We start from the raw sequence: 25,104 nt of genomic DNA on the forward strand, positions 1-25,104 counted from the left end.
AGAAGAGAAAAACTTTGAAGCCCTGAGAAACAAAACTCATGAGCTACAATTTTAAAGTATAAGTAAATAGGATATTCATTGGTACCATTTGACTGAACATAGTTTTTTCCACAGGCTGAGGAGATGGCAACCAGTAAATGCCAGGCCAGACACACCTCTGTTTCCACATTGGTCTGCCGCCGAATATTTTGTTCAAATAAATTAAGACTGTGAATCATTGTGTGTGAATAGGGTGCAGATTTTATATTTAGATAGGCTAATTTAGGCTGGGGGTTTAGCTCAGTTCTTGCTTAACACAGGAGAGGCCCTGGGTCCTCGGCACTGATAAAAAAAAAAAGAAAAGAAAACCAACCCTGCCCCCCAAGTTTAACTTGCTAGGAAAACAGAAGCATCATTTTAAAAAAAATCTACAGGCAAGGACCTGGATTAGAGGTTTGGTGAGAGGTGGAAGCAGAGGCAGGAACGTGAGGAATGGGTAGAGAAGCCACGCTCGGGGGCTTTTGCAGGCCGCTGTGCTACTTACAACAACTTACACAGTATGTAGTCACCCTCCCTTGCCGCCTTCCTGTGGGTTGTTTTTTTTTTAAATGATGCTCTGTTCCCTGGCAAATTCAGATTAGTGGGTCCACAGCCGGAGTCCCAGCTACTTAGGAGCCTAAGCAGAAGAATCTGTTGAGTCAGAAGTTCAAAACCAGCCTAGGCAACACCTCCTATGTTATACAGTAATGTGTGTAGCTAGAGTGGTTCTGTGCATCTCCCCACCGGTTTTCAAAGCAGCAGGGGGAGGAGTCAGGTGATTGTATTTAGCCTAGAGCATGGGTACCATGAGGACTTTTGCAGAAACACACAGGTTCCAGAGTCCCGTGGTAATCTCAAGATGCCAGGCTCCCAGAGCACTGACTACTCTTCCGGAGGTCCTGAGTTCAATTCCCAGCAACCACATGGTGGCTCACAACCATCTGTAATGAGATCTGGTGCCCTCTTCTGGCCTGCAGGCATGGAGGCTGAACACTGTGTACATAATAAATAAATCTTTAAAAAAAGATGCCAGACTCCCCCTCCCCCCCGCCCCACTCCATCCAGTGATATTTACTCTGATAATATTAATCGATTTATTAAAACATGTTCTTCCCCACAAATGAAGGAGTTTGTCTGAAAACAAGCCAACACAAAGCCGCCTGACCCGGCAGTCATCCAGTTCGGTGTCTCCGTCTTCTAATGCCCCAGGCTCCTGTTCGCCAGACGGAGTTGACCCGCAGTTCTTAGAAGACTACCACAAGATGATCAAAGGGGGCTCCATCGAGGATGCCAGCCAGTACTACTGCGACAAGGTGAGCACTTGGCCCGAGTGGCTTGGTGACCCTCCCTGGTGGGCAGGCAGATTGGTTGTGACAAAAAGAAATATCTTGTCACAAACCACCGCAGAGGGAAGGGATGTAAGCGACTCTCACGTGTCTTCCAGAATGATGAAGGTGACGGGTACCTAGTCCTGATCCGCATCACACCAGATGAAGAGGGAAGATTTGGATTTAATCTTAAGGTATGCTGTGAGTGTGCCTTTAGGTTACGTGCAGCAGAACAAGCCTTCAGGTGGATTTTGAGTTTCAGTCAGAAATCTGCTACACACCCACACCGCATTAACAAAATAAAGCAAAGCCTCCCTTGGGGCTGTAGAGGTAGCTCAGTTGCTAAGGTTCTTGCTGTGCAAACAGGAGGACCTGATTGCAGTCCTCAGAAACCATCATACAGAGGAGGGTGTGGGGGTGCACTCCTGTGAATCCCGATGCTTAGGAGGCAGAAGCAGCAAGTTCTGAGCTAGTGAAAGACCCTGTCTCAAGGAACAAGTTAGATGACTCTAGAGGAACGAGAGCCCGAGGATGACCTCTGGCCTTCACCCCTATACACGTGTGTGCATGCATACCTAGACACACATGTGCATGCATTAATTCAAAACTACTCAGGGCTAAGAATTGGCCTTTTATACGATTGTACGTTACCTTGCGTTTAATGCAGTGTCCTGACATTTGTGACATTATACTAGATTTCTGTCGTCTTATTGAGCTCTTAGAATGAGTGGTTGAAGCAGAGAATGCGGGGACTAATGCCCGTAACTCAAACATGTCAGAGGCTAACACAGGAAGATTCTGAGTTTGAAGCTGGCCTGGACTACATACCAAGTCCATGACCAGCCAGAGCTATGGAGACCTAGAAATGGAGAAATAGATAAAGCATACGACAGTTGTTAAACAGATCCTACAAACAAAACTAAGGCTCAAAAAGTAGAGTATGTGGTGGTTGGTCAGACGCAGCCCACCAGCCACCCTGGAGGGATTATTTAGAGAACACTACACCCCTGCTGTATGATAAGGGAAGCCAGAGCTTCGAGTTCCCAGGCCTCCTTGTCTAATGGGTCCCTCTAGGCAACATCTACAAACTGCTACCTTGGGCCAGCGCCCTGTTTGTGTACAGAGCATCATTGAAACAGGTGCTGCGCCCATTGGATTCCAGCTTCAGGGATTCATTGGTGGAGATAATGACTGCCTCAGGGTCCTCCTTCCCACACAGCTTAAGTAGCTGTTGAGGAAGCACCACCTAACTTCCTGCCTCACTCACTCCCCCTACCCCCCCTCACCCACCCCCATCTCGTGAGGGGGCTGCTAGCCTCTGGCGGATCATACATACCCAGTTCTGCCCAGCCTCTCTCCAGGGCTCTGCCCACAGGTGGACCACTCACACAGTCGGGGGAGCACTCACAGTTCACACAGCCCTTCCTGAGGCCTTGTGCCTCCTCTTTTGGAAAAGTTAACATAGCCCCTTTTCAGGAAATGCTGTTGGGTCCTCCAAGGGCATCTTCCGTTCAGGTGATGGGGATGTCAAGATACACTTCTGAGTGGAGTTCTGGCTCACCTGCTGGGTAAAGAGGGGTCCACAGTGTGTTCTGTAAATTCTGCAAGTGGTCCCCAGCCCTGTGATTGGCCCTCCTCTCAAACCTTCTGAACTATCAGGCTTACGTTTGCTGTCTCTACATAGCTTTGCTGGCAAAACTACTCCAAGCGTTTTGTTTTACTTCTGGTTTTGTTTGCTTTAAAACATTTATAGGGAGGAGTGGATCAAAAGATGCCTCTTGTGGTCTCAAGGATCAACCCAGAGTCCCCTGTAAGTAGACATAGTCTATGCTACTTCCTGTGTTTGCTTTCCCCTAAGCCAAACAAGTTTCTATTTCTGGGTCCCATTCCTGGGTTTTGTTAGGGTTTAGTTTTTATTTGATTGGTTGGATGGTTAGGTGATCGACTCCTTGCTTGGCGTGATCAGTAGCAACGTGTCGTTGGTAATACAGACGCAGACAGATGGAGGCCAAGAGAGGGACTCAGGTTACCTACAACCGTGCTGGGCAGTATGGTTCCTGAAACTGCAGCACCGTGTCACCTGGGTCCTTGTTCTAGGTGCAGAACCTCTGGTCAGAGCACAGGTGCAGGCTCAGGCCCGTAGTCCTGCCTACCCTGGATCTGTCTGTAACAAGAGCCTTGGGTGATGCATTTAACTTTGGGAAGTGCCACTCACGGGAAGGAAACTGAGAGAGTTGCTTTTGGCTTGCCTCCAATAGAGATCCTTTGCCCCTTTCTGTGTACATATTTAAGGTGTAGCAGGTAGGTGAGTGGACCTGCTGGCTTTCCTGGCTTTCGTGTGATGGTTTGTGTTTGTGAAAACATTGTGACATGAGCGAGTCACTGTACCTTCTCGGAGGGGACCACATGGACAGAGGGGTCACTCTTGAGTCCTCATAAAGCTTACCGCAGGGGGCCGGGGAAGCTGGCTCAGTGGATGTCACTCAAGCGTGAGGACCAGGTTTACATCCCCGGTACCCATGTAAAAGTCAGGGGCAGCTGTGATGGCTACTGTAATCCTATTGTGTGGGAGCCAGACAGGGGATCCCAGAGCAAGCCGGGCAGCAGGACTAGGTGAGCTGACAAACTCCAAGAGGAGTGAGAGACCCTGCCTTAGTAACGGGGTAGGAAATAATCAAGGAAGATACCATTGTCCGTGTATGCATACATGTGGACACAAACACACACACACACACACACACACACACACACACACACACGGTTTTTTGGTGTTTTGGTTATTTGTTTTTTAACTTGCTGTTTACCAGTTATTTTCATTTGTGGTTCCTAGGGAGTAAGACTTGTTTTCCCATACCGTTCTGTTCATCATCTTTCTGCACAGTGGTTTCTGCCCCTGCCATAGAGCTGGTTCTCTATTATAAGACAGACAAATGTTCATTCATAGCTGGCTAGGTGTTTTCAAACAGTCTGTCCAAGAAACAGAAGGTTGGAGGCATCGTTGAGCCATTTTAATCAGCACGGTGGGCTCCCGTGGAGAAACCCTTCAAGAAACTTGACTTGTTGGTTCTGAAGTGTCTCATAGCCTGCATTCTGAGCCCCTTTAAAATCCCACCGCCAGCTGCCATGTCCACCTAGCAGCAGCTACGCACACGGAGACAGTGGTACCCAGGGGAGAGGAGGTGAACTTGATAGCGGTCTCAGGTGTCTGGGATCAGGGAGAGGCTGCCTTTTGCTTCCCCTGGAGGCCAGCGCTATGGTAACAGACTCACTTCCCTCCACCAGGCGGACACTTGCATGCCAAAGCTGAATGAAGGGGATCAGATCGTGCTGATCAATGGCCGGGACATCTCAGAGCACACTCATGACCAGGTGGTGATGTTCATCAAAGCAAGTCGGGAGTCCCACTCGAGAGAACTGGCCCTGGTGATCAGGAGGAAAGGTAACACACAAGCCCTTGGGGGCGGAGCCACAGGGACAGTGCTGTAGAGGAGGAGCAGCGTCCTATCTGCCCAGTTTCTTTGTGTTCTGATTCTCTGAGACAGCTCCCACACTGTAGCCCAGGTTAAATGCCAGTTTGTAGCAATTCTGCTTCCTGGATGTTCTGATTATAAACCTGCCACTCCATTCTGGGCTGTGTGCTGTTTTCTACAATAGGAGTCAGCGTTTGAAAATGAATTTTTTAACAACTAGGGTATCTGGCTTGTCACCACCATGAACAAAAAAATATGAAGGTCTGTCTGCAGGGGCCCTGACCGCTCCTGGCCGGGCCTCTGGAGAATGCAGCCCCAGTACCCCTTTACATAGGCCTAGAGCCCTGTAATTCTAACTGCCCAGACCCAACTGGCTCACAGCCCACCCTTCTTAACTTGCCTGGCTCTGAAGGAGACTCACTAGGTCCTATCTTATTTTTGCTTGTTTGTCTTCGATAGGGAGGAAGGCAGGCTGGATCAGAGAGCAGGGGCCCAACTCTGCCTCCTTGTACTGAGGAACCTCCAAGTTAGCCGGTCTTCCTTATCGTTCCTCAGATGTTACTGGAGCAGAGGTGGCCTAGACTCTTCCTCAGAACTCTTGTGCGGATTAAATGACATCCTTGGAGCACTGGGGAAGTGGAAGTGTGCTGTGGCCATGTGAAGAAAGGCCTGTTGAATATCCTTACTATTACTGCTGCTGTTTTACTATACTAAGCCCAACACCCCCACCTAGGGATTGTGAGAGAATAAAGGAAAGACGGACACACAGACACAGGACAAGTGGGCTCATGTGAGCTGTGTGCACTCTGGTAGATGGCACCAACCACTTCCACAACCTAGAACCTCAGTGTGTTTACTGTGGACCGCACAAGGGAGGCGTTAGCTAGACTCTGTAGGCGGCATCTGCCGGCAGCCATCTCGGGCTGTGAACATCTGGGAGGAGGAAGCGGCAGTTGCTGGATTTCGTCCACGCTTTCCAGTCATTCATAAACACTCATACTTGGACTATGGGGTGGCTATGCCATTCTGAGCCTGACCTGAGGAAGGCTTGGCCAATTTTTCATGGGTCCAAGGCACTGGTCCTTGACATGGCTGTGCCTGTGACCACAATCCGCATTCATTCAGGAATTCGTCTGCTCTTTATCAACTCCCTCGAAGCTGCCTCGGCTCCCCACACTTCTGTACAGCCATTATTATTATTAATATTACTATTACTACTACATTTATCCTATCATTTTTGTATGTATGTGCGTGTGAGTACTGTGTATACATGTACTTAGAGATCAGAGAACCACCAAGCAGTCAGTTTTCTCCTGCCATGATCTGGGTCCTTGCAACCAAACTCAGATTGTCAGGTTTATTGACAAGTTCCCCTACCCACTGAGCCATCTTGCTAGGATCATTTAATGAGGCAAGTGGCCATCACCCCTGGTGTCCTGGACCATTGTCCCATCCATTGTGTCTGTTCCAGCTGTGCGCTCCCTGGCCGAGATCAGATCCGAAGATGAGCTGAGTCAGCTTTTCCCAGAAACCATGTTTCCTGTATATCCTGAGGGCGGGGACAGTCTGGAGGGATCCATGGAACTGCTGAAGAAAGGTCTGGAAAGCGGTACGGTGCTGATCCAGTTTGAGGTAAGGGGATCCCGGGGCCTGAGTCTCCCCCAGTTAAAGCCACTCACCGTGTGCCTCTGCCGCAAGTGAGCAGCAGACGGCAAAGCTAAAACATGGTCCTCTCTCCTTGGCCAATGGACTGTGGTTCAAAGGGCTCAGACAACAGAGTCTCGGTGAGGACCATAGTAAGGCTTCTACTCCCCCAGGACTGATGGAGGCCCCCTCTCAGTCTCAGAATGGTGAAGCATCAGGTGAAGGTCCAGGACCTCTCCCAGGTGTTCAGCTCCCCCCTGTCTTCTAGCAATGATCTATAGGCAGGGCTGGCCTGTCAGAAACAGAGTGAGAGGCTCTGAGCCTGCAGAGCTGCCAGCAAGAGCTCAACTCCCAGGACAGAAAATGGTGCCGTACAGAGGATGGTGGCATGTCAGCAGTCAACCCCCAACTACACATGGGAATTTAGAGAGTTGGTATCCACCCCGTGATGGCAGTGTCTGGCCTTCCGAGACCACCAGACCACAGAAACGTAAAGTCGAAGGATGCATATACAGTATACATGATAATGCCTCTGTCCGCAGAAGCACCCGCAGAGGCCTTTCACACAACCCCCAAAAAGCAAAGCCGCTTTCAAGTCGGTTTTATCCACCACTAGTCAAATGAAAATAGAACGCGTTAATCGGCCGTGTGTGTTTGGAGGTGGAAGAGGGCAGTTGTTCATGCGGTGAACAGGTAAATGCATGGTGACTCAGTATGCTGGAGGCTGAGGCAGGAGGATTGTAAGTTCGAACCTGGCCTGGACCACATGGTAAGACCCTGGCTCAGAAAGGAGTTTAGGGTAGGGAAAGAAGAAGAAAGAATACCAAAGAACCTAGTTAACATTGTTAACACAGTCGGCAATGCCACACGTGGTCTCGGCTCACAAAATAAGATAAGAGGCTCTGAGGGGGTTCAGAAACAGAGCATCAGTTATTAGAAAAAGCCTGGAAGGAAAAAGACGAGGGAAGGCGGGCAATTTGTCAATTTGTATCTGACTGCGGAATGGCTCGGGAAGAGAGCGTAGCACAGCTGGCAGGTGGGAAGGAATGCCGAGCAGAAAGCCTTAAGCAAAAGGCTCACCTTGTGGTAGCCTAGGGCCCAGAATGTAAACCATGCCAGAGCAGCATGAGCGGAAAAGCAGAAGAAACCACTCCATGGGAGGAAAAGCAGAAGTGGTTCGTTCCTCCCCTTCCACGCCACCCCCCCACCACCACCACCACCACATAGAGATTTCTCTGTTTCTTAATGAACTGGTTTCTGGACAAGGAAGGTCAAAGCTTGCGTCTTGTGGCAGTCAGTGGTATCTGGATGAGAAACTGGTATGAGCAGTCCGGAATAACTGAAGTGAGGCTTCAAATCCAGGCTCAGAGCTGAGAGGGGCACGGGTGGATTGTTTGTTCATTCGGCCCCAAGCCCCAATCTGAGGTACTTTGGGGGTGTGATGAGGGATGGAGAGATGGCCCCTAGCCACAGGGAGCTTGCTATCTAATTTTGGTATATTTAGGAGGCTGTATCATGAGACCAAGCAACATTCAAGATTTTATAATTGTGAGTGTATGTTCCCTGGCGACTGGTAATTCCAGTTGATCAGAATATCCACAAGGAGGCACTGTGGGCTCTCCTTGGGAACTTGAAGTCGTGCTCTTTCCCTAACTAAAAGTCTTCTCTGGGCTCTTGCTTCAACTTTGGTGTGTTTTTTACCTATAGGAAGCCCCCATAAGGGTCCCCTTGCAATGATTTCATCAGCTTCTACAAGTATTTTCTTTCTTGTCCCTAGAAGTCCAACACACTATATCCATTGCACCACAGAGCCACCTTTTAAAGTATTTCTTAAAGGGTGAGCCTGTAGCCACTTGTATGGAAATCACGTGGGGAGCCAGGGACCTAGCTCACCGCTACCAGGTTTGGGTGTTTCAGCAGCGTCGCCTGAGAGTTAGTGTGTGTTGGGGGCACTAATTTATTACTAGTGCATGACGTGGAAATGAACTTGTACTGCCGTGTGCATGGAGAGGCCAGAGGACAGCCTTGTGAAGGCATCTATTTTCTTTCTTGGTTTGTTTCCTGAGGCAGGATTTCTCTCTGTAGCCCTGGCTGTCCTGGAACTTGCTCTGAAGACTAGCCTGGCCTCAGACTCAGAGATCCTCCTGCCTCTGCCTCCTGAGTTCTGGGATTAAAGACCTTCACCACCGCCACCTGACTCCTTTATTTTCTTAGATGTGGGTTTTGGAGATTGAACTCAGGTTGCCAGATTTCTGCATCAAGCACCTCTCCTGTCCTCATTTGAAGTGTTGAAGCATCAGTTAATCCCAGAGAAGAAGGCAGAAATGGTATTAGGCCCGCTGCCCGCCACTGCCTCTCCCTGCCCTCCAGAGGATGATGCCTTAAGAACATGCACAACTGGGCAGTGGTGGCGCACACCTTATTCCCAGCGCTTGGGAGGCAGAGGCAGGTGAATCTCTGAGTTTGAGGCCAGCCTGGTCTGCACAGCAAGTTCCAGGACAGCCAGGGGCTACACAGAGAAACCCTCTGTCTCAAAAAAAAAAAAAAAAAAAAAAAAAACCATTTGCAGTTTACACTTCAGTCTGGTGCAATTATTTTATATTCTAATAAGCTCTTTAAATAAAGTCATATTGAAATCTAAGATACTGACTGGATAAGATAGGTCTAATCTTCAATGAAGTACTGGATCCCAGAGCTCCCTGGGTATCCCTCATTGCCCCTCAAAGAGCTCTAGGCGCCTGGGAACATCGTGTGACCCAGCCATCTCAGGGTAGGAGGCTGTCTTCCAGCACTAAGCAGAGGGAGCCAAGGGAAGCCAGAGACACAAGAAAGGCAAACTTAGCGAGCCCTCGCTGTGTCCAGGGCAGCGGCTTCTGTCATTCTCCCGCTGTATTTCTACATATCACTCTGTAATTTCTGCCTATCACTCTGTAATTCTCACGGTGCCCCTGTTAGGGCAGTTTCATCCCCAGTGCCCAGGAGGAGGAGAATCTCAGTTAAAGGGCTCATAGTAGAAGTCAGAGAGCCTGACAGGAGTCCAGGCAGAGTACCAATACCTCGAGCTTATCCTTTTAACCAGCATGTACACGGGCTTAGGAAACTGAGATGCCCTTGGCCTGTGAAGTTGTTATTAGAGGCATACACGTCAACGCTATCTGGGAAGCTGTCTAGCCACATGGAGCCAGACAGACTTTAAACTCTGACTCTTCCCCTTACCCTCTTCCCTTAACCTCTATGGCCCTTGTCTCCCCATGTGTAAATTGGGTGTCTCCTGAACTGATTATAAGGAGTGGATAAGATAAATACTTAATGCATTATCTGGCCCGTGATTAGAACACTATAAAAATTAATAGCTGTTATTATTTATAAAGCAAGAGAGGCTTCAAGAGCATACCCAGCCTGCGTAAGGTATTGTCACTTGGCACTGAGCTTGGAGCCCTGGGCTGTAAATTCCAGAGGCATGACTGTCTGAGTCCTCTCCCATCCTCCAGTACCTTGACAAGTGGGCTGCTCAGCTGGTGGCGGCTGTGCTCTGTGGACAACTGCAGGAGAAAGATCCTGGTTCCCAGCCGGCAGTCATACTGCCTCCTCCGCGACACAGAGCGCCTGCCTGAGGCTTGTGGTCTGCAGACAGACCTCCCCACCCTCACTCTTGTAAAGCTTGCTATAAACATCCTTTTTTTTTTTCATTAAGAGAATTCCTTCGTCCGTTTCTGGGTCTTCCAGTAAACAGAAGGTCCCCGTTTTACCAGAACAACCATGGTAACTAGCAATTCTGAAGCGCTTTGCCATCTACCCAGTGTGTCTCTCCTGCTTCTGCATCAGCCCTCACTCGGCCTGTGAAGTAGATGTGGCAGGAATTATTAGAATCAGTCTTCGTATTCTTTTGGTGCTCAAGATTGAATCCAGGACGTCTGCCACGCTAAGCATATACTCTACCACCGAGCCCCAGCCCCAGCCCCAGCCCCAGCCCCAGCCCCAGCCCCAGCCCCCAGACCACTCTTTTAGAAGTGAAGAGAAGTCGGTTCAGAGGTGTTCAGGAACTCATCCCACGCACACACCTTGGAATTAGATCCGTACTGACAATGCAAATCTGGGGCTAGAGAGATAGCTCAGCTATTAAGAGCAAACACTGCTCTTCCAGAGGACCCAAGTGCAGTTCCCAATGCTCATGTTGGGTGGCTCATAATTTCCTCTAACTCTTGATCCAAGAGATCTGGCTCTTCCTCTTCTAGCCTCCACAGTCACTTACACACATGTGCCAATCATCACATTGACACACATGAACATAACTAAAAATAAAAGACAAAAGGTTTTGTCTAAAGACAAAAATCTAAACGCTAAGTATACCTGGGTGGGTATCAGACACCTATGGTCTGAGTTACTTGGGACCCTGAAGCGAAAGGAATACTGAATCCCAGGAGTTTTGAGACCACTCTAGGCTGCATAGCAAGACCTTGTCTTGAGTACACACTTAAAAACTCAATCACTAGCTGGGCGGTGATGTCAAAGCCCTTAATCCCAGCACTTGGGGCAGAGGCAGGCAAATCGAGGCCAGCCTGGTCTACACAGAGAGTTCCAGAACAACCAGGGCTATGCAGAGAAACCCATGTCTCAAAAAAAAAAAAAATTAAAAAACCCTCCAATCATCAGTAGCTCATGCTTACTGGGTGTGACTCAACTCTTTCTCACCCTGCTTCTCTCTGGCCTACTCTTAGCTACTTTCTCCTTGGAGACCTGTGGAGTTCAGTTGATAGAAAATGAGCATTGCAAGGGATTAACCTCTTCCCTGGATGAACGGACAGGGGATGGTTAAGTGGAATAGATTGGCAGATGGACTGATAAATGGATGGGTGAGGAAGATGGATGAATAGGTGGGTGGGTGGCTGGGTGGATGGATGGATGGATGGATGGATGGATGGATGGATGGATGGATGGATGGGCGGGCAGATAAGGAACAGTATTCACAAGAGACCACTGACGGTCCTTCCTACCCCATCTAACTTTGCCCATTACCTCACATCATCTGTCTTTACCAAAACAAAAAAAAAATCATCTCCGTCTGACCCCTGTCTCTTAATTGATGCCTACCTTGTCCTTCAAGGAACTACCCATTAGGGTCAAAACAAGTGACTCACTGACTCCTATGATAATTTCAGAATTTGTCTCTGGAAGGGTCGGGGTAGCTCAGCAAGGCTTCATCCGAGATTCAGATCAGTACATGTTGCAATTAGCAAGGACAGTTGTACCTTTGAGATTCGATCTGATCCCTGGAAAGACTGTTTCTGTCCGGTGTGGTGATACACACCTGTAATCAGGAGGCTGAAGCAGGAAGATGGAGAATTCTTGGCCAACCTGAGTCACATGCCTCCTGCAGGCAGGCACGGCTCTGGAGTAGTAGCTGAGAGCTCACATTTTGAGGTACAACCTCAAAACAGAGACACTGGGAATGTCTTTTGAAACCTCAAAGTCCACCCCCAGTGACACGCCTCCTCCAAGAAGGCCACACCTTCTTATCCCTCCCAGATTGTTGCACTAACTGGAAGCGCCTGTTCAAATACATGAACAGATAAGGGCCGCTCTCATTCAGACCACCACAGCCACATTCCGGTCATTTAACAAAAGTGACTTTGTATCTTATTATCCTCTCAGCAGGTCTTTACTACTGAGATACAGGTAAAATCATTTGATAAATAACACCTTAGGCTGGGTTTGTGCTTGTTGCTAGAGCACAATTGGTGGCATTTACATTTCTGTTATTTGAAAATATATCCATCCTCTTACTTATAGAGGCTGGCTCATATTCACTGAATTGAATACCTCCACAGAGCTAATTGGTTAGAAGAAAAATGCCATTTAGATAGACGTGACTGGCTTGTGAGCTGTCCTGCCAGACAGCACCTCAATCAGGCCAGAACCTCCAATAAATCACGAGTTCATTTCTGGAGTGGACGCATCATCTGTAAAAGCTCCGGGTATTTGGAGTCGGTTCAGCAGCTTCCCTTAGATTGTTAGGTGCTGAGAATGCCCAGGTTCTTGGAGAGCTGGCAAATACAAAACATCCCGTAGATGTATAAGAAACAAATACAGTACCCTTGTCATGGCCCCGAATCTCTATGTTAACTCTCCTCTGGTAAGTTCTATGCAGTTTGTCTAATGAGAGAAACAGGCCTAACAGATACCAGATTACAAAAACAATACAGTGCCCAGAAATACAGCTGAGGGTGGGTGTTCAGCCTCCCCCTTCAAGACGGAAAGCCGTCTTAATTGAGGATGTTGGCTATAGCTCGGTGAACCGACCAGTCTGTCCCTGCAGGGCAGTATATATCAGAGCCATTGAAAATATGCTCAGAAGCTGTAATTCTGTTCTCAGATACTTATCAGAGTAAAAAAGACTCTGGATTGGGCTAACAACAAAGTAGACTAAAAATTAAAATAAATTATAATAATTAGATTATTGAGCCATTAAAAATCATTGGAGTGGAGAATATCTTACAGTATTGGAAAGAGATACCATGTAATAACGAGGATGAAACAGGCTTTTAAGTTGCGGCAGGGTTTCCGAGAGTGCTCGCAGGCTATGAGATGCTGAGATCTTTCGGTCTAAATGAGCTTGGGAAATGTTTGGCTGCTCAGAATTAAAGAGGTTTATGCCTCATAGGACTTGTCTTGTTAGAGATTTGTAAAACACGGGGTAAAGAAAATTGATATTGAAATCTTTTCTGAGGAATATCGTGTTAGCTTTGTGTTGCTGGGTCAAACGCCCAAGACAAATAGTAGAGTAGAAAGGAAGGGAGGATTTGTTGGGGCTCGCAGTTTTGGAAGTTCAGGTCCACGGTGGCCTGGCTCTGTGGTTTCTGGACCTGTACTGAAGCAGACCATCACTGTTCAGGGCATGGAAAGCAGAGCTGTTCTCCTCAGCAGTCAGAGGCAGAGAGGCAGCCTCCTCACCTTCCATTCCAGCCTGGTCTTGTGGGAATGATGCCATCCACACTCGGTGTTGCTCCGTGCCCGAGTTAACCATCTCTGCAGAGTATGTCACGTCTTCAGAGCTTTACTGGTCTGATCTAGGCGACTCTCAATGCAGTTGAAAATCAAGATTAATTATCACAGCTGGGCCGTGGTGGCATTGTGAGTTCGAGGGTAGCCTAGTCTATAGAGCGAGTTCTAGCCCAGCTAAGGCTACACAGTGAAACCCTGTCTTGAAAAACAAAACAAAACCAAAAAAATTATCTATTACAAATACTTAGTGCTTTCAGATACTTTATTTCCATTGATATAACATGAAAAAGACCAGTAAGTACTTTATTTTCATTTTTTGATGTTAAGAAGGTAATATTGGGACTAGAGAGATGGCTTGGTCTTTAAGAGCACTTTCTTCTATTCCAGGAACCCAGTTTCATACCTAATACCTGTGCTGAGGCTCAAAACTATCTGTAGCCAGGCGGTGGTGGCGCACGCCTTTAATCCCAGCACTTGGGAGGCAGAGGCAGGCAGATCTCTATGAGTTCGAGACCAGCCTGGTCTACAGAGCTAGTTCCAGGACAGGCTCCAAAACCACAGAGAAACCCTGTCTCGAAAAACCAAAAAAAAACAAAAAACAAAAAAAACTATCTGTAATTTCAGTTCCAAAGGATGTTAGGCCCTCCTCTAGTTTCTTTTTTTCTTCCTTTCTTCTCTTTGTTCTCTTTCTTTCTTTCTCTCTTTCCTCCTCCTCCCCCTCCTCTTCTTCCCCCTCCTTCTTTTTCTTTGTGCAGCCCTGACTGTCCTGAAACTAGCTTATATAGAACAGGCTGACCTTGAACTCACAGAGATCTGCCACCTCTGCTTCCCAAGTGCTGGGATTAAAGGTGAACACCATTGCTCCTGGCTCCTTCTGTAGTTTCTCTGGACTCCAGACACATGGTGCACAAACAGACATGTAAGCAAAACACTCAAATACATAAAAATATTTATATATATTTATGCATATGTATTTATTTATACACATGCATTGTGTATGTTTACATACATACTTATGCATATTTGCATATATGATATATGTATACAGAAAATAATAAGCTTAAGAAAATATGTGAAAAGACCGCCTAAAAGTTGTAAAATTACAAGTAGGCTTTTGCTTCTTAACTTCATTAAGAAGGGGGAAAAATATGGCTTAAATTCCTGGAGCATTCCTAAGAAGCCCGTGTGCGAAAGGCTTGGTGACAGTTGTGGAAGCCGCTGTATAGACATGAGAGGGGCAGCTTGGCCAGCTTCCTTCAGACTTGAGTCTGTCCTCTTACTCACGGTCATGGCCCAAGCCTTTAACCTCCGACCGCCACTTATAAAAGTCCTTCCCACAGCTGCAGCAAGGATCATGTCAGCTCCTCTATCATCATGTCCACCCAGTCTGTGCAGATGATGCTTTATTCTGATTTTTCGCAGTAGTTGTATGTGTGGAGAACTGTCCCTTTAAATGGAGCTACGATATCAGGATCGGTGTTCCGCTGTGGGGATGTATTCCCGACATAATTAATAGTGAATGAGTTAGTCCTGCTCTTCAGCAAAGAGTATGCTTCATTCCATTGAACTGGAGGAAAATGTAGTTTTAGACTAACTGAGGTGAGTCACAATTCCTCCTCTCCATCCCCCGACACTTGCCAAAATTTGCTGTAAAAATAAGGTTTTACCCGGATCCATTATCTGTGACTCAACCCCTGGCTGCCTTCTTTTCTCTACACATCCTCGGGTTTGAATATATGTAAGGCTTTAGCTGACTTGTCATACCAAGATATGATTTCTTACCAAGGTTTCCTTATGCTGTGTAACAAAGGATCACTTTGAAGTGTTAAGATTGGGAGGTCTCACCAGGCAGTAGTTGCGCCCGCCTTTCATCCCAGCACTCAGGAGGCAGAGGCAGGCGGATCTCTGAATTCAAGGCCAGCCTGGTCTGCAGAGTGAGTTCCAGGACAGCCAGGGATACACAGAGTAATCCTGTCTTGAAAACGAAAGAATAAAATAAAATTAATAAATAGTGGGGTGGGGGGAATCTGCAGTGAAGACAGTTGCCATTAGGATATGCTTTCGGATCTTTCTTCATAGCAGTGGGGTTTTGGCAGGCTTGATGCTGTTTTTCTAATTCGTGTATTTGTCTGGTAGCAACTCTACAGGAAGAAGCCAGGCTTAGCCGTCACGTGTGCAAAGCTGCCTCAGAATCTGGATAAGAACCGATACAAGGACGTGTTGCCGTGTGAGTATCCGGCCCGACGCCTCCTTCCCCCTCCACGAGATAAGACCTCCCTTTGAAAACAGATTGTCTGGGGTTCCTGAAGGGTTTTCAGTGTGTCTGTAAACACCACCGTCTTTATGGCAGCCGTCTCAGACTCAGAACAGCTGGGTGGAGTAGTCCTTATGCTAATGAGGCAGTAGCTGCAGGTGGGGCTGGGAACTGAACCCCTGTTTACTTGGGGTGATAACAATAACCACTCAGAATAATGGGCGAATTTTTCTCTCTCCGGCAGATGACACCACCCGGGTATTATTGCAGGGGAACGAAGATTATATTAACGCGAGTTATGTGAACGTAAGCTGGGAATCTGGGGGCTGCGAAAGAACACATTGATCCTAGTAATGAGAATGGGGACAGCATGGGGGGCTTTGCCCATGACAAAGCACGCTCCCGTTCTCTCCATCGTTCTAGTGCAGGGGCTTTATGAGAAAATGGGTGGTCCTCACTTTACAGGGGAGCAAAAGCAGGTTCGCTGTATAGCTTTAAAAGCCACAAACCTTTGAGAGATGGAACCAAACACATTCTAATTCCATCATCCACCTGCCGATGGACTGGGCCATTGCCATTTCTGTGTTTCTTTCTGCTGGTGGTATGTCTGTAACCTTCTGTGTTTTGCCTTCATGTTATCAGTGTCCCCCTGCCTACCAGTAAGAGAAAAAGTCGTCCTCCATAGATATAGGGCAAAAGAGGAAAAAGGGAAAAGGTCGCCCGTCATGGGGGACACACGCATCATGGCGCCACGTACCCAAACGTAGATTTCTCCCTTTATAGCTAGAGTCAGCAAATTTTTCCAGTAGTGGACCACACTGAAAACCACTTTCAGGTCGCCAGATGGCAGGACTGGTCCCTGGGGCCATCGCGGGCTAAACCATGACCTTGCAGAACTGCCCCCGTGAGAACTGGTGTAATCAGCGGTTCCTCTGCTCCGTTCGCGTTACTATCAAATCTGGAGATGGCTCTGTGCCGCAGTTTCTTTTTTTCTTGCTGTGAGTGGATAAGATCTTTGTCGGGGATGGTTCAGATAGCTGTTAGAAAAGTATAGAATGGAGGCTCCTGCTCGCCTTGGGTCCGCTGACAGTCTGTAACGCCTCGCCTTCCTCCCAATAGATGGAGATGCCCGCCGCTAACCTTGTAAACAAGTACATCGCCACTCAGGGACCCCTGCCACACACCTGTGCCCAGTTTTGGCAAGTTGTCTGGGATCAGAAATTGTCTCTCGTGGTCATGCTGACAACGCTCACAGAACGAGGGCGGGTAAGTGACTTGATTTCCAGCTCCAGTGCGTGTAGACGGTGCTGTGTGGAACGTGAATCTCAGGACAGGAAAGGGTCTGCTGGTGACTTGTACATCTCCAAGTGGACACCTGCAGGGATGAGAAACTCAGCCTCCTCTTTGCCACTTCTTATGTGGATCTATTAAAGCAAGCATGAAGGGCTGGAGAGACAGCTCCGTGGTTTAGAGCGCTGGCTGTTCTTCCAGAGGACCAGAGTTCAGGTCCCAGCCCTCACATGGCAGCTCACAACCATCTGTAACTTCGTTTCCAGGGGATCCATCACCCTCTTCTGATTGATCTTTATGAACACTAGCACACACATGGCACACATGTACAAACACTCGTACACGTAAGATAGTATATCTAAAAATAATTCTTAAAAAGACAAGCTAGAAAGCAGTACCTCTCCCTTCACCCCACCTGCCCCACCCCTGTGCTGCCTGTGGCTCTGCTCACCACGTGGGATCGGTGTTTCACCTCACACAGTCAAGACTGCAGTCTGCAAAGGCGACGGGTCCCTTCCATCTGATAATGCACACCTTTGACTCTTGGCAACTTTATGCAGCCCTAGGCCAGACGGGGCTGAAAACAGTTCCTCCTGGTGAAGTTGCCAGCCTTTCTGACCTTGGCATTCCTCAACCGGCAGCTGAGACAGTGATAGCGCCCATCACCCTAGGGGACTGGGGAAGGCTGGGCAGTCTCTGTAATGAGTTCAGAGGACTGTGTGTTTCCAGTGTCCAGCAGACACCGTCATGGTCATTTGGATTTAGCTCTTTCAGCTGCCTTACTTCTTTGTCTCAAACGAACAAACAAAATAAATATAAACGTTGATATTAACGGGTGGAGGTGGAGCACTCATTTAATCCCAGCACTCAGGAGGCAGAGGCAGGTGGATCTCTGGGCGTTCAAGACTAGTCTGGTCTATGAAGTAATTCCCAGGACAGGCTCCAAAGCTATAGAAAAATAGCTCAGAAAAAAAATAAAAAAGTTAAACACACACACACACACACACCAAAAGAACCACTGATATTAGAGTCCAAGCGTTCTTTCCCGAGCCCTATATCTGAGGCCAGCCACGCTTACCTCCTTTTCTATTATGTATTGTGGAGCTAGGGCTACAATGTGAGGGACAGAATGTTCAAGTGATCCTAGACCCAGCTTGAGGCTTTCTTAGTGGCACAACGAGTCACGTGACTGCCACAAACAAGAATCTGCCTCCAGACCTGGCAGCCTCCGATTCTGGTTTGTTGTTGATGGCAGATACTCTACGTTCCGCCTGCCTTTGGTACTTTAGGTGCCCAGACTCTGTGTTTCCTATGGAGCCGTTTGCAAAGCTGATTCTCTGCTGTCCCCTGAGGTCTTTGAGTTCATGATGTCATTCCTCTGAGCCGCCACCTGAATCCACCCAGTGACTCAACACCATCATGGTCTTGCTGGTGTCAGGCTTCTTGCTGTTTGAAAGCTCCCTCCCACCCTTCCAGCTAGACAGTCCTCCTTCTTCTCAGAACCGGGAGCCCCTGAAGGAATGGCAGGTGACCAAGGATCAGCTCTGGTGGCAGCCCCTCCCTCCCTCCATCTGTTTGTTCTAGCTCAGGAAAGAAAGGTCTTTTCTGTGACCCGAGAAATCTCACCCTCATCCATCCGCTCTCCTAGAGCCTGCCCGTCCATCTGCCCTTTCCTGTCACCTGAGGTCTCCTTGTGGCCCAGTGGGTTTCTTTGTCTCCCTTTTCTTCTTAGTGTAACTCATCAGCCTGCTTCCATGTGCTGGAGGCCTGCCTATCCCTTCAGCATCTCGGGCCCGGGCCACTTACTCTGTCTGCCCTTCATCAATAGTTAGAGACCTGTTCTTTCCAAATCCAAAGTCCCTGCTTCCTTCTCCTGTTACAGATTCTTGGGTGACCTGCACCCTTTGTCCTCCAGGCCCAGTCGACTGCCACTCCTTCTGGCTCAGTCATTCCTGGTGAACGGCTTTGCCCTCTTTGGCTGTAAGGTGAACTTTCCAGGGCATCCCGCTCGTTCTCCCTATGCCTTCCGTGCCTGTAGGAGGTGGGTCTCCCGGCAGGCACGCCCTAGAGTCCCATGCCCTTCCTGTGCTGCATGGAGTCCATGCAATCTCCGTGTTCCGGGGCCACCTGCAGCGTCTCTCATCACCTGTGCTCAGAAAGATTGCAGGGGTCACTGACCTCTGACCTCTGTCCTTGTTCAGGCCTCCTGAGATGGTTTTGGGTAGGTTCTCTGTGGAGGCTTGGGGGAACCAATCTCCCTTGCCTTCCATCATAAGTGTGTTTTCCCTGGGGGTTGGGGGCTGTATTTTATATCTCCATATGAATAGTGTGGCTGGCTAATCTTTCCTGTCTCACTGGTCAGTTAAAGCAAGGCTTTGAATAGGACTGAAAGGCTCCAATTTCCACATCACCATAAAAGACAAAGCCCATCTCTTGAGTGGCTCTGAGTATTGAGAGTGGGTTTCTAGAAGGTTAAGTCCTGGTATCCCATTGTCTCACTGGACCAGAGGCAGTGGATTTGCTCTGAGTAGCGATAAAGACCATGACTGTCACAAGGCTGACAAGAAGAGGTTTGGGGTGACACAGGCCTGCCTCTTGGCACTCCCTCTGTTTCCTGTGTGTGCTTGATGCTGTGCCCATAGAGGTTAGATGGCTCCCTCCCCGTGGGACTGATTCCTGAGTCTGCTTAGTATCCAGATGCCCTCAGGTGCAAGCCTTCCAGCTCGTGAACCGCCAGGCCAACTGCTTACTTTCTGCTTGAACACATCTACTTAGTGCCATTATGTAAGATGCGCCCAAAGCCACCAACCAACCCCTCGTGTGTACACTTATGGAGCCCCTGCCCCCTGAGCCTACAGTCTGAGCCAGAGGCACAATCTACTTAACCTAGCCGCCAACGCTAGCCACCTGAGGCCCGTCTCAGCTCCCCCACCTCCTCACTTCATCCGCCCATCATTGTTCGGTGCCATTGGTACCCAAATGGCTCCCACTTTGTCCCTCTCGGTCCCTCCTACCTCTTCTCAGGACCATCCCATTTCCCTCGCCGCAGAAGCAACAGCTCACTGGCCCAGAATCTTCATAGGCTGGTTTATCCATTCTGCCTTCATCTGGGCTTTGACAGAGGGTCTGGGCCAGCGTGTCCTGCCCATCCCCTATAGATGCGCAGAGCAAAATGTTGCCTGCCTCCAGATCAACCTGTGCCCCTTGTGCAACTCTCCTGAGCAGTCTGTTGCGCCCAGGTGACCCTTTCCATCCTGCCTCCTTTTCCTGCAGCCTAAATGATTTGTTCTTGCCTCGTCTGTTATGGGCTTTTAGTCCTGGTTTCCATCCTGCCTCCTTTTCCTCCAGCCTAAATGATCTGTCCTTGCCTCATCTATAATAGGCTTTTAGTCCTGAGCTCCCTGACCACTCTGACCGTGACATCCGTCGCTCTAACCTGGCCTGCCCCCACCCATGCTTCCTGCCCTTTCTAGCTGCATTCCTTTGACTGGGTGGAAGAGCACCCAGAGGATAATGCCACAGCATCTCTGATTCACCAAACCCTCCCCCAGGGATGCTTGTTGACCAGCTAAGTTAGCAAGAAATTAAGAGCTGATGATACAGCCTTCCTAATTGGGTCCACAGCTCTCCCACAAACCCCATCTGGCCCATCTTCCTGAGACATTCTTCCTCTGCCATGAACCCAGCCTTCAGCATGTTTCTCTGGTCCCCGAGAGCACTTCCTTTCCAAAGCCGTTTCAGCGTGGCCTTTCCTTCCCTAGATCCTCTTCTGGGAGTCAATGGATGGCTGGGAGCAGAAGATGAGCGCAGTCTCATGAACTCACAATGCTCTGTGGAGGCAGTATTCCGAGTCCTTCTGGCGACATCTGCCAGTAGCTATGGCCTACCAACCAGCTGCAGTGGCTGTTGTCCTTCCACGACGCGCTTCTCTGTGGTGGCAGGCCCCCTTTCCTCTTACCGTCACAGCCCGGAGTGAAATTTGTGCTCTGTTCTCATAGTTCTTGTGGCCTGACATGGGGTAAATCCTCTGAGCCTTAGATAATCTATCCATAGTCACCATTCCTTGTGGCCAATATAAGCATAAAGGCACCCCTGGGGGCTTAACAGATACTTTTCCAGAGATGTGGGGCTTCTGTACCCCTCTGCCAGCAGTCATGAGACAGGCTTACGAGATGCACGTTAACAGGACAGAGAGCAAGGCCCTTCACGGACTTCCGATTCTTCCACTGCATCCCTAGTGTGTCCAGATCCAGAAAGACTTACAATGAGTCCAGTTCCCTGCAGATTCCTTGTGGATAAAGATACTGGAGCGTGTAGGTCTATGTAGCTCTGCCTTGTACAGGGACATTTCGCTTCAGAGAAGATCTTCCCCCAGCTAACCTAGGGTGGAACCCTGGGGAGCCGATGGGCAGTTTTCTTCTTCTGTACAGATGAGAGACACAGGTTCAGATGGACAGACAGGCATACAGTCTTTGTCCAGCAGTTCTGCCTCTGGCCCTGCAGACAGCAAGCACTCAATCTTGGAGAGGCGGAGAGTGTCTCCACCGGGGTAAATTTCCATCCAAACTGTTTCAGTGAACCTTTACCTCCAGCTCCCACCGCATACTCTAATTTCAGATAGTCACAGTGACATTTGAGAAGATGCTAGGAGAGCTGTTTCCCGACAAATTCCATGTGTCTGTTGGTTTATACCACCTTTCTGCTATAAACGAATGTCGTTTTTACTTACGTGGGCACCAGTCTAGATTTGAGGAGGATTTTTTTTCCCTCTCTAAGCTCTGCATGATGGCACATGCCTACAGTGCAAGCTCTCAGGAGACCGAAGCAAGAGGGTGGCTTGAGCTAGCTGGACCAACACAGAAATCTATAATATAATAATAATGATATGTAATTATTGGTGTTAAATGAGTCAATATTGGACAGAGTAACTATGGGCAGTTTAGACTTTCCCCTGTTGTGGAAGCCAGAAATGGGAGCCACAGTGGCTTCTGGAAGAGGCTACAGGGTTTGGAAGGGGGAAATAGAGCATGGGAAGGTAGTAATGTTAGAAAGCCACAGCTGGCATATTGGCAGACACTGTGACAAACCACAGGATGAATGCTAGACTATGTCATAGCAGCTTTGTGGCCATGGCTAGTCTTTTAGCACACAGTGCCCTAGATTTCTCCTTTGCTGTATGGGAAGTCTTGGCTCCACTGGGAATTTTTTTTATTTACTTTTAATTGTTTTAATTTTATTTTATGTGTATGAATGTTTTGCCTGTGTGTATGTCTGCGTCCCAGTGTGTGCCTGGTGCCCATGGAGGCCGGAAGAAGGGATCAAATCCCTTGGGACTGGAGTCACACATGATTGTGGGCTGGCATGTGGGTGGTGGGTACTGAACCCTGATTCTCTGCAGAGACAGTCAGTTGTCTTAACCTCTGCCCCATCTCTTCAGCCCACCTTTAAAAAATATTTTACAACTTTGATTTATTGTGTATGTGTGTGTGTGTGTTGAACATGCTTAGAGCACACATGTAGAAATAAGCATTTTTGGGTGTCAGCTCTCTCCTTGTGCCATGGATTCAGGGGATTAAACATTCATCATCAGGGTTACACAGCAAGTTTTTTACCCACTGAGCCATTCACCACCCTCAGAGGGACAGGTACAAAGTCTGTACCCTCCGAGGCCCCAAACCCTATTTCCTATGAAAGCATTTGAGGTTGTAGGAGGCCCTGTTCGCATGGAAAGGGATAGTTGTCTCGGCTTGGAAGTTTTTTAAATGAGGACTTTTGAGGAAGCTGGCCAACCTCATTCAGTTACTGTAGCTTTCACAACAGCAGTATTGATGACCCCCGTTGACCTCACCCACCAGTGCCTCCACCCTGCAACCTCTCCGGCCTCTGTCAGTGTGTGAAAACCTGAGATATAGACAGGTCAAGGGCTGTTGGAAGTCAAATGGCCAATAAGTGGAGAGAAAGTTCTTCCAGTAGCGCCCTATCTGATGCCCAGTGAGCTCTTAACTGCAGTGTCCCAAGGCTCCTGTGAGGGAGGTGGAGGATGAGGAGAGGTGAGGTGGCCAAGGCTGCTAAGAGCGTAAAAGAGGCCCAAGAAACCTGGATCAGCCTGGGCAGAGTGTAGGTAGCCCCCAAACCCATGCCGTATTGCTTTCCCATGAACAAACCACAGAGGAAAAGGTGACTCCCTTGGCCGACTGGCTTCTGGTAGGCTAGCCCACCCTATAAACCCAGGCCCCATTGCTCTCCCAGTGAACAAAACCTAGATGATAAGTTGACTCCCTTCTTCAGGCCATGGGCCCAAGTGGTCTCATCTGAGTTTCTCCTCTCCTGTCATTCCTCCTTGAACAGATGTCACTGGCTGCCATGCAGTAACTGCCCCTGGTTATGCCCCACAGAAAAACCTGACTCGTAGTCTCTGGTTTCTTATAGACCAAATGTCACCAGTACTGGCCAGATCCCCCTGACGTCATGGACCACGGCATCTTTCACGTCCAGTGTCAAGCAGAGGACTGTACCATTGCTTACGTGTCCCGAGAAATGCTAGTTACAAACACTGAGGTGAGTGTGGCCCTGAGGGACATGGTGGAGGGGCAGGCCCACTCAGGAGCCCCTGCGGAGTTTCTTGTTCACCTCTACTGCAATGTCACCTGGTTGGCGGAGAGCCAGTGTCCCATGTATGGAGCTCTGCCATTCACAGGGGCCAAGAGAGAGAGGCGGCCCTGGGGTCTGTCCCTCAATGGTGTGTGGGTAAACAAAATAGGCCTAGCAATGTAATAGTGTTCAGCCTCAAAAAAGGACATTTTGGGCAAATGCCAATGTGGGATGAGTCTGGAAGACATTATACCAAATGACTGGAGGTCAAAGAGGTCAAGAAAGCAATGTCTCTGGGGCAAGAGTGATGTTTTGGGAGAGTGGGAACTTAGTGGGAATTGACTAGACCATAGCAGAGCTGGCCACAGAAGCACAAGAGGACACTGAGGATAAGGCCACCCTGGCTGGTGTCCACGGCAGGGCTCACTGCTTTGATGACTCACCGAGGCCACGTCTTCCACAGACTGGGGAAGAACACACAGTGACCCATCTCCAGTATGTTGCGTGGCCTGACCACGGCGTGCCTGATGACTCCTCAGACTTCTTGGAGTTTGTGAAGTACGTGAGGTCCCTGAGGGTAGGCGGGGAGCCTGCCCTCGTTCACTGCAGGTACTGACCCTTAACTGCATTCTGTTTTCAATGGTTCTACCCCTTGGGAAAGGCCAGGCCAGGAGGAATAGTCAGACACGAAACCCACCCTTGTCTTACAAAGCCATGTGCTCCTGTTAAACTATGCTATTTCCTAACAATTTCTAAATACTTGAAACGTAGTGAAGCCATGAACATGTGCTGGACATATATAAATAAGTCATAAACAAGTGCAGCTGGACACTGAAAAGGAAAACCCTGCCACACCTCCTTGTCCCGAAGTTTCTGAGCTTGACAGCACTTATGATTTAGAGAAGGAGTGGACTTCCTGTTCCATGGATGGGTTTCTCATTAAGTCTGAGCCTCAGGACCTGTGGGAACGGGCTTTTTCTTTTGACAAGCTTAAGATCACACCTGAATTTGTCCTTTCTGTTCTTGAAACCAACATCAGGGCTCACCCGGATCAGCGTTGGCGGCCTTGATGAGGGGTTCAGCTCAGCCTTGCAGAAATGATTCCTAGACAGATCCTGAGTCTCTGTTTCTCTCTCCTCCCTAGTGCTGGAATAGGTCGAACAGGTGTGCTGGTCACTATGGAAACAGCCATGTGCTTAATTGAGAGGAACCTGCCTATTTACCCGCTGGATATTGTCCGGAAAATGAGAGACCAGCGCGCCATGATGGTGCAGACATCAGTAAGTAGAAACTCAGTAATTAAGAAAAGGTCGTAATAAAACACAAATGGTTGGCTGGGTATAGTGACGCACGCTTCTCCTCCCAGCACAGAAGACAAAGGCAGGTGGATGTCTGAGTTTGAGGCCAGCTTGGTCTATATAAAACATCCCAGGCCAGTCAGGACTATATACTGAGACCCTGTCTGAACAATAACAACAACCAGAAGGCAGAGATCCATATTTTCTGA

General features: G+C 48.7%; 1 protein-coding gene across 6 annotated transcripts in view; it reads left to right on the forward strand.

Annotated features, from left to right (window-relative positions):
- Ptpn3 (protein tyrosine phosphatase non-receptor type 3) overlaps positions 1–25,104 on the forward strand; it is a 142,914-nt gene that overhangs the window by 114,402 nt on the left and 3,408 nt on the right. For all 6 annotated transcript variants that reach the window (XM_050165068.1, XM_050165091.1, XM_050165082.1 and 3 more), the window contains 11 exons: positions 1,145–1,331; positions 1,463–1,540; positions 3,100–3,156; positions 4,629–4,785; positions 6,288–6,448; positions 15,599–15,689; positions 15,961–16,022; positions 16,836–16,982; positions 23,436–23,564; positions 24,061–24,206; positions 24,742–24,877. In XM_050165068.1, the coding sequence (XP_050021025.1) occupies positions 1,145–1,331; positions 1,463–1,540; positions 3,100–3,156; positions 4,629–4,785; positions 6,288–6,448; positions 15,599–15,689; positions 15,961–16,022; positions 16,836–16,982; positions 23,436–23,564; positions 24,061–24,206; positions 24,742–24,877 (1,351 nt within the window). The remainder of the gene's footprint in view (positions 1–1,144; positions 1,332–1,462; positions 1,541–3,099; positions 3,157–4,628; positions 4,786–6,287; positions 6,449–15,598; positions 15,690–15,960; positions 16,023–16,835; positions 16,983–23,435; positions 23,565–24,060; positions 24,207–24,741; positions 24,878–25,104) is intronic.

Source organism: Alexandromys fortis, unplaced genomic scaffold, assembly GCF_014885135.2.
Source record: "Alexandromys fortis isolate MF-2015 unplaced genomic scaffold, M_Fortis_MF-2015_v1.1 scaffold_18, whole genome shotgun sequence".
In the NCBI taxonomy this organism is placed as follows: domain Eukaryota; kingdom Metazoa; phylum Chordata; class Mammalia; order Rodentia; family Cricetidae; genus Alexandromys; species Alexandromys fortis.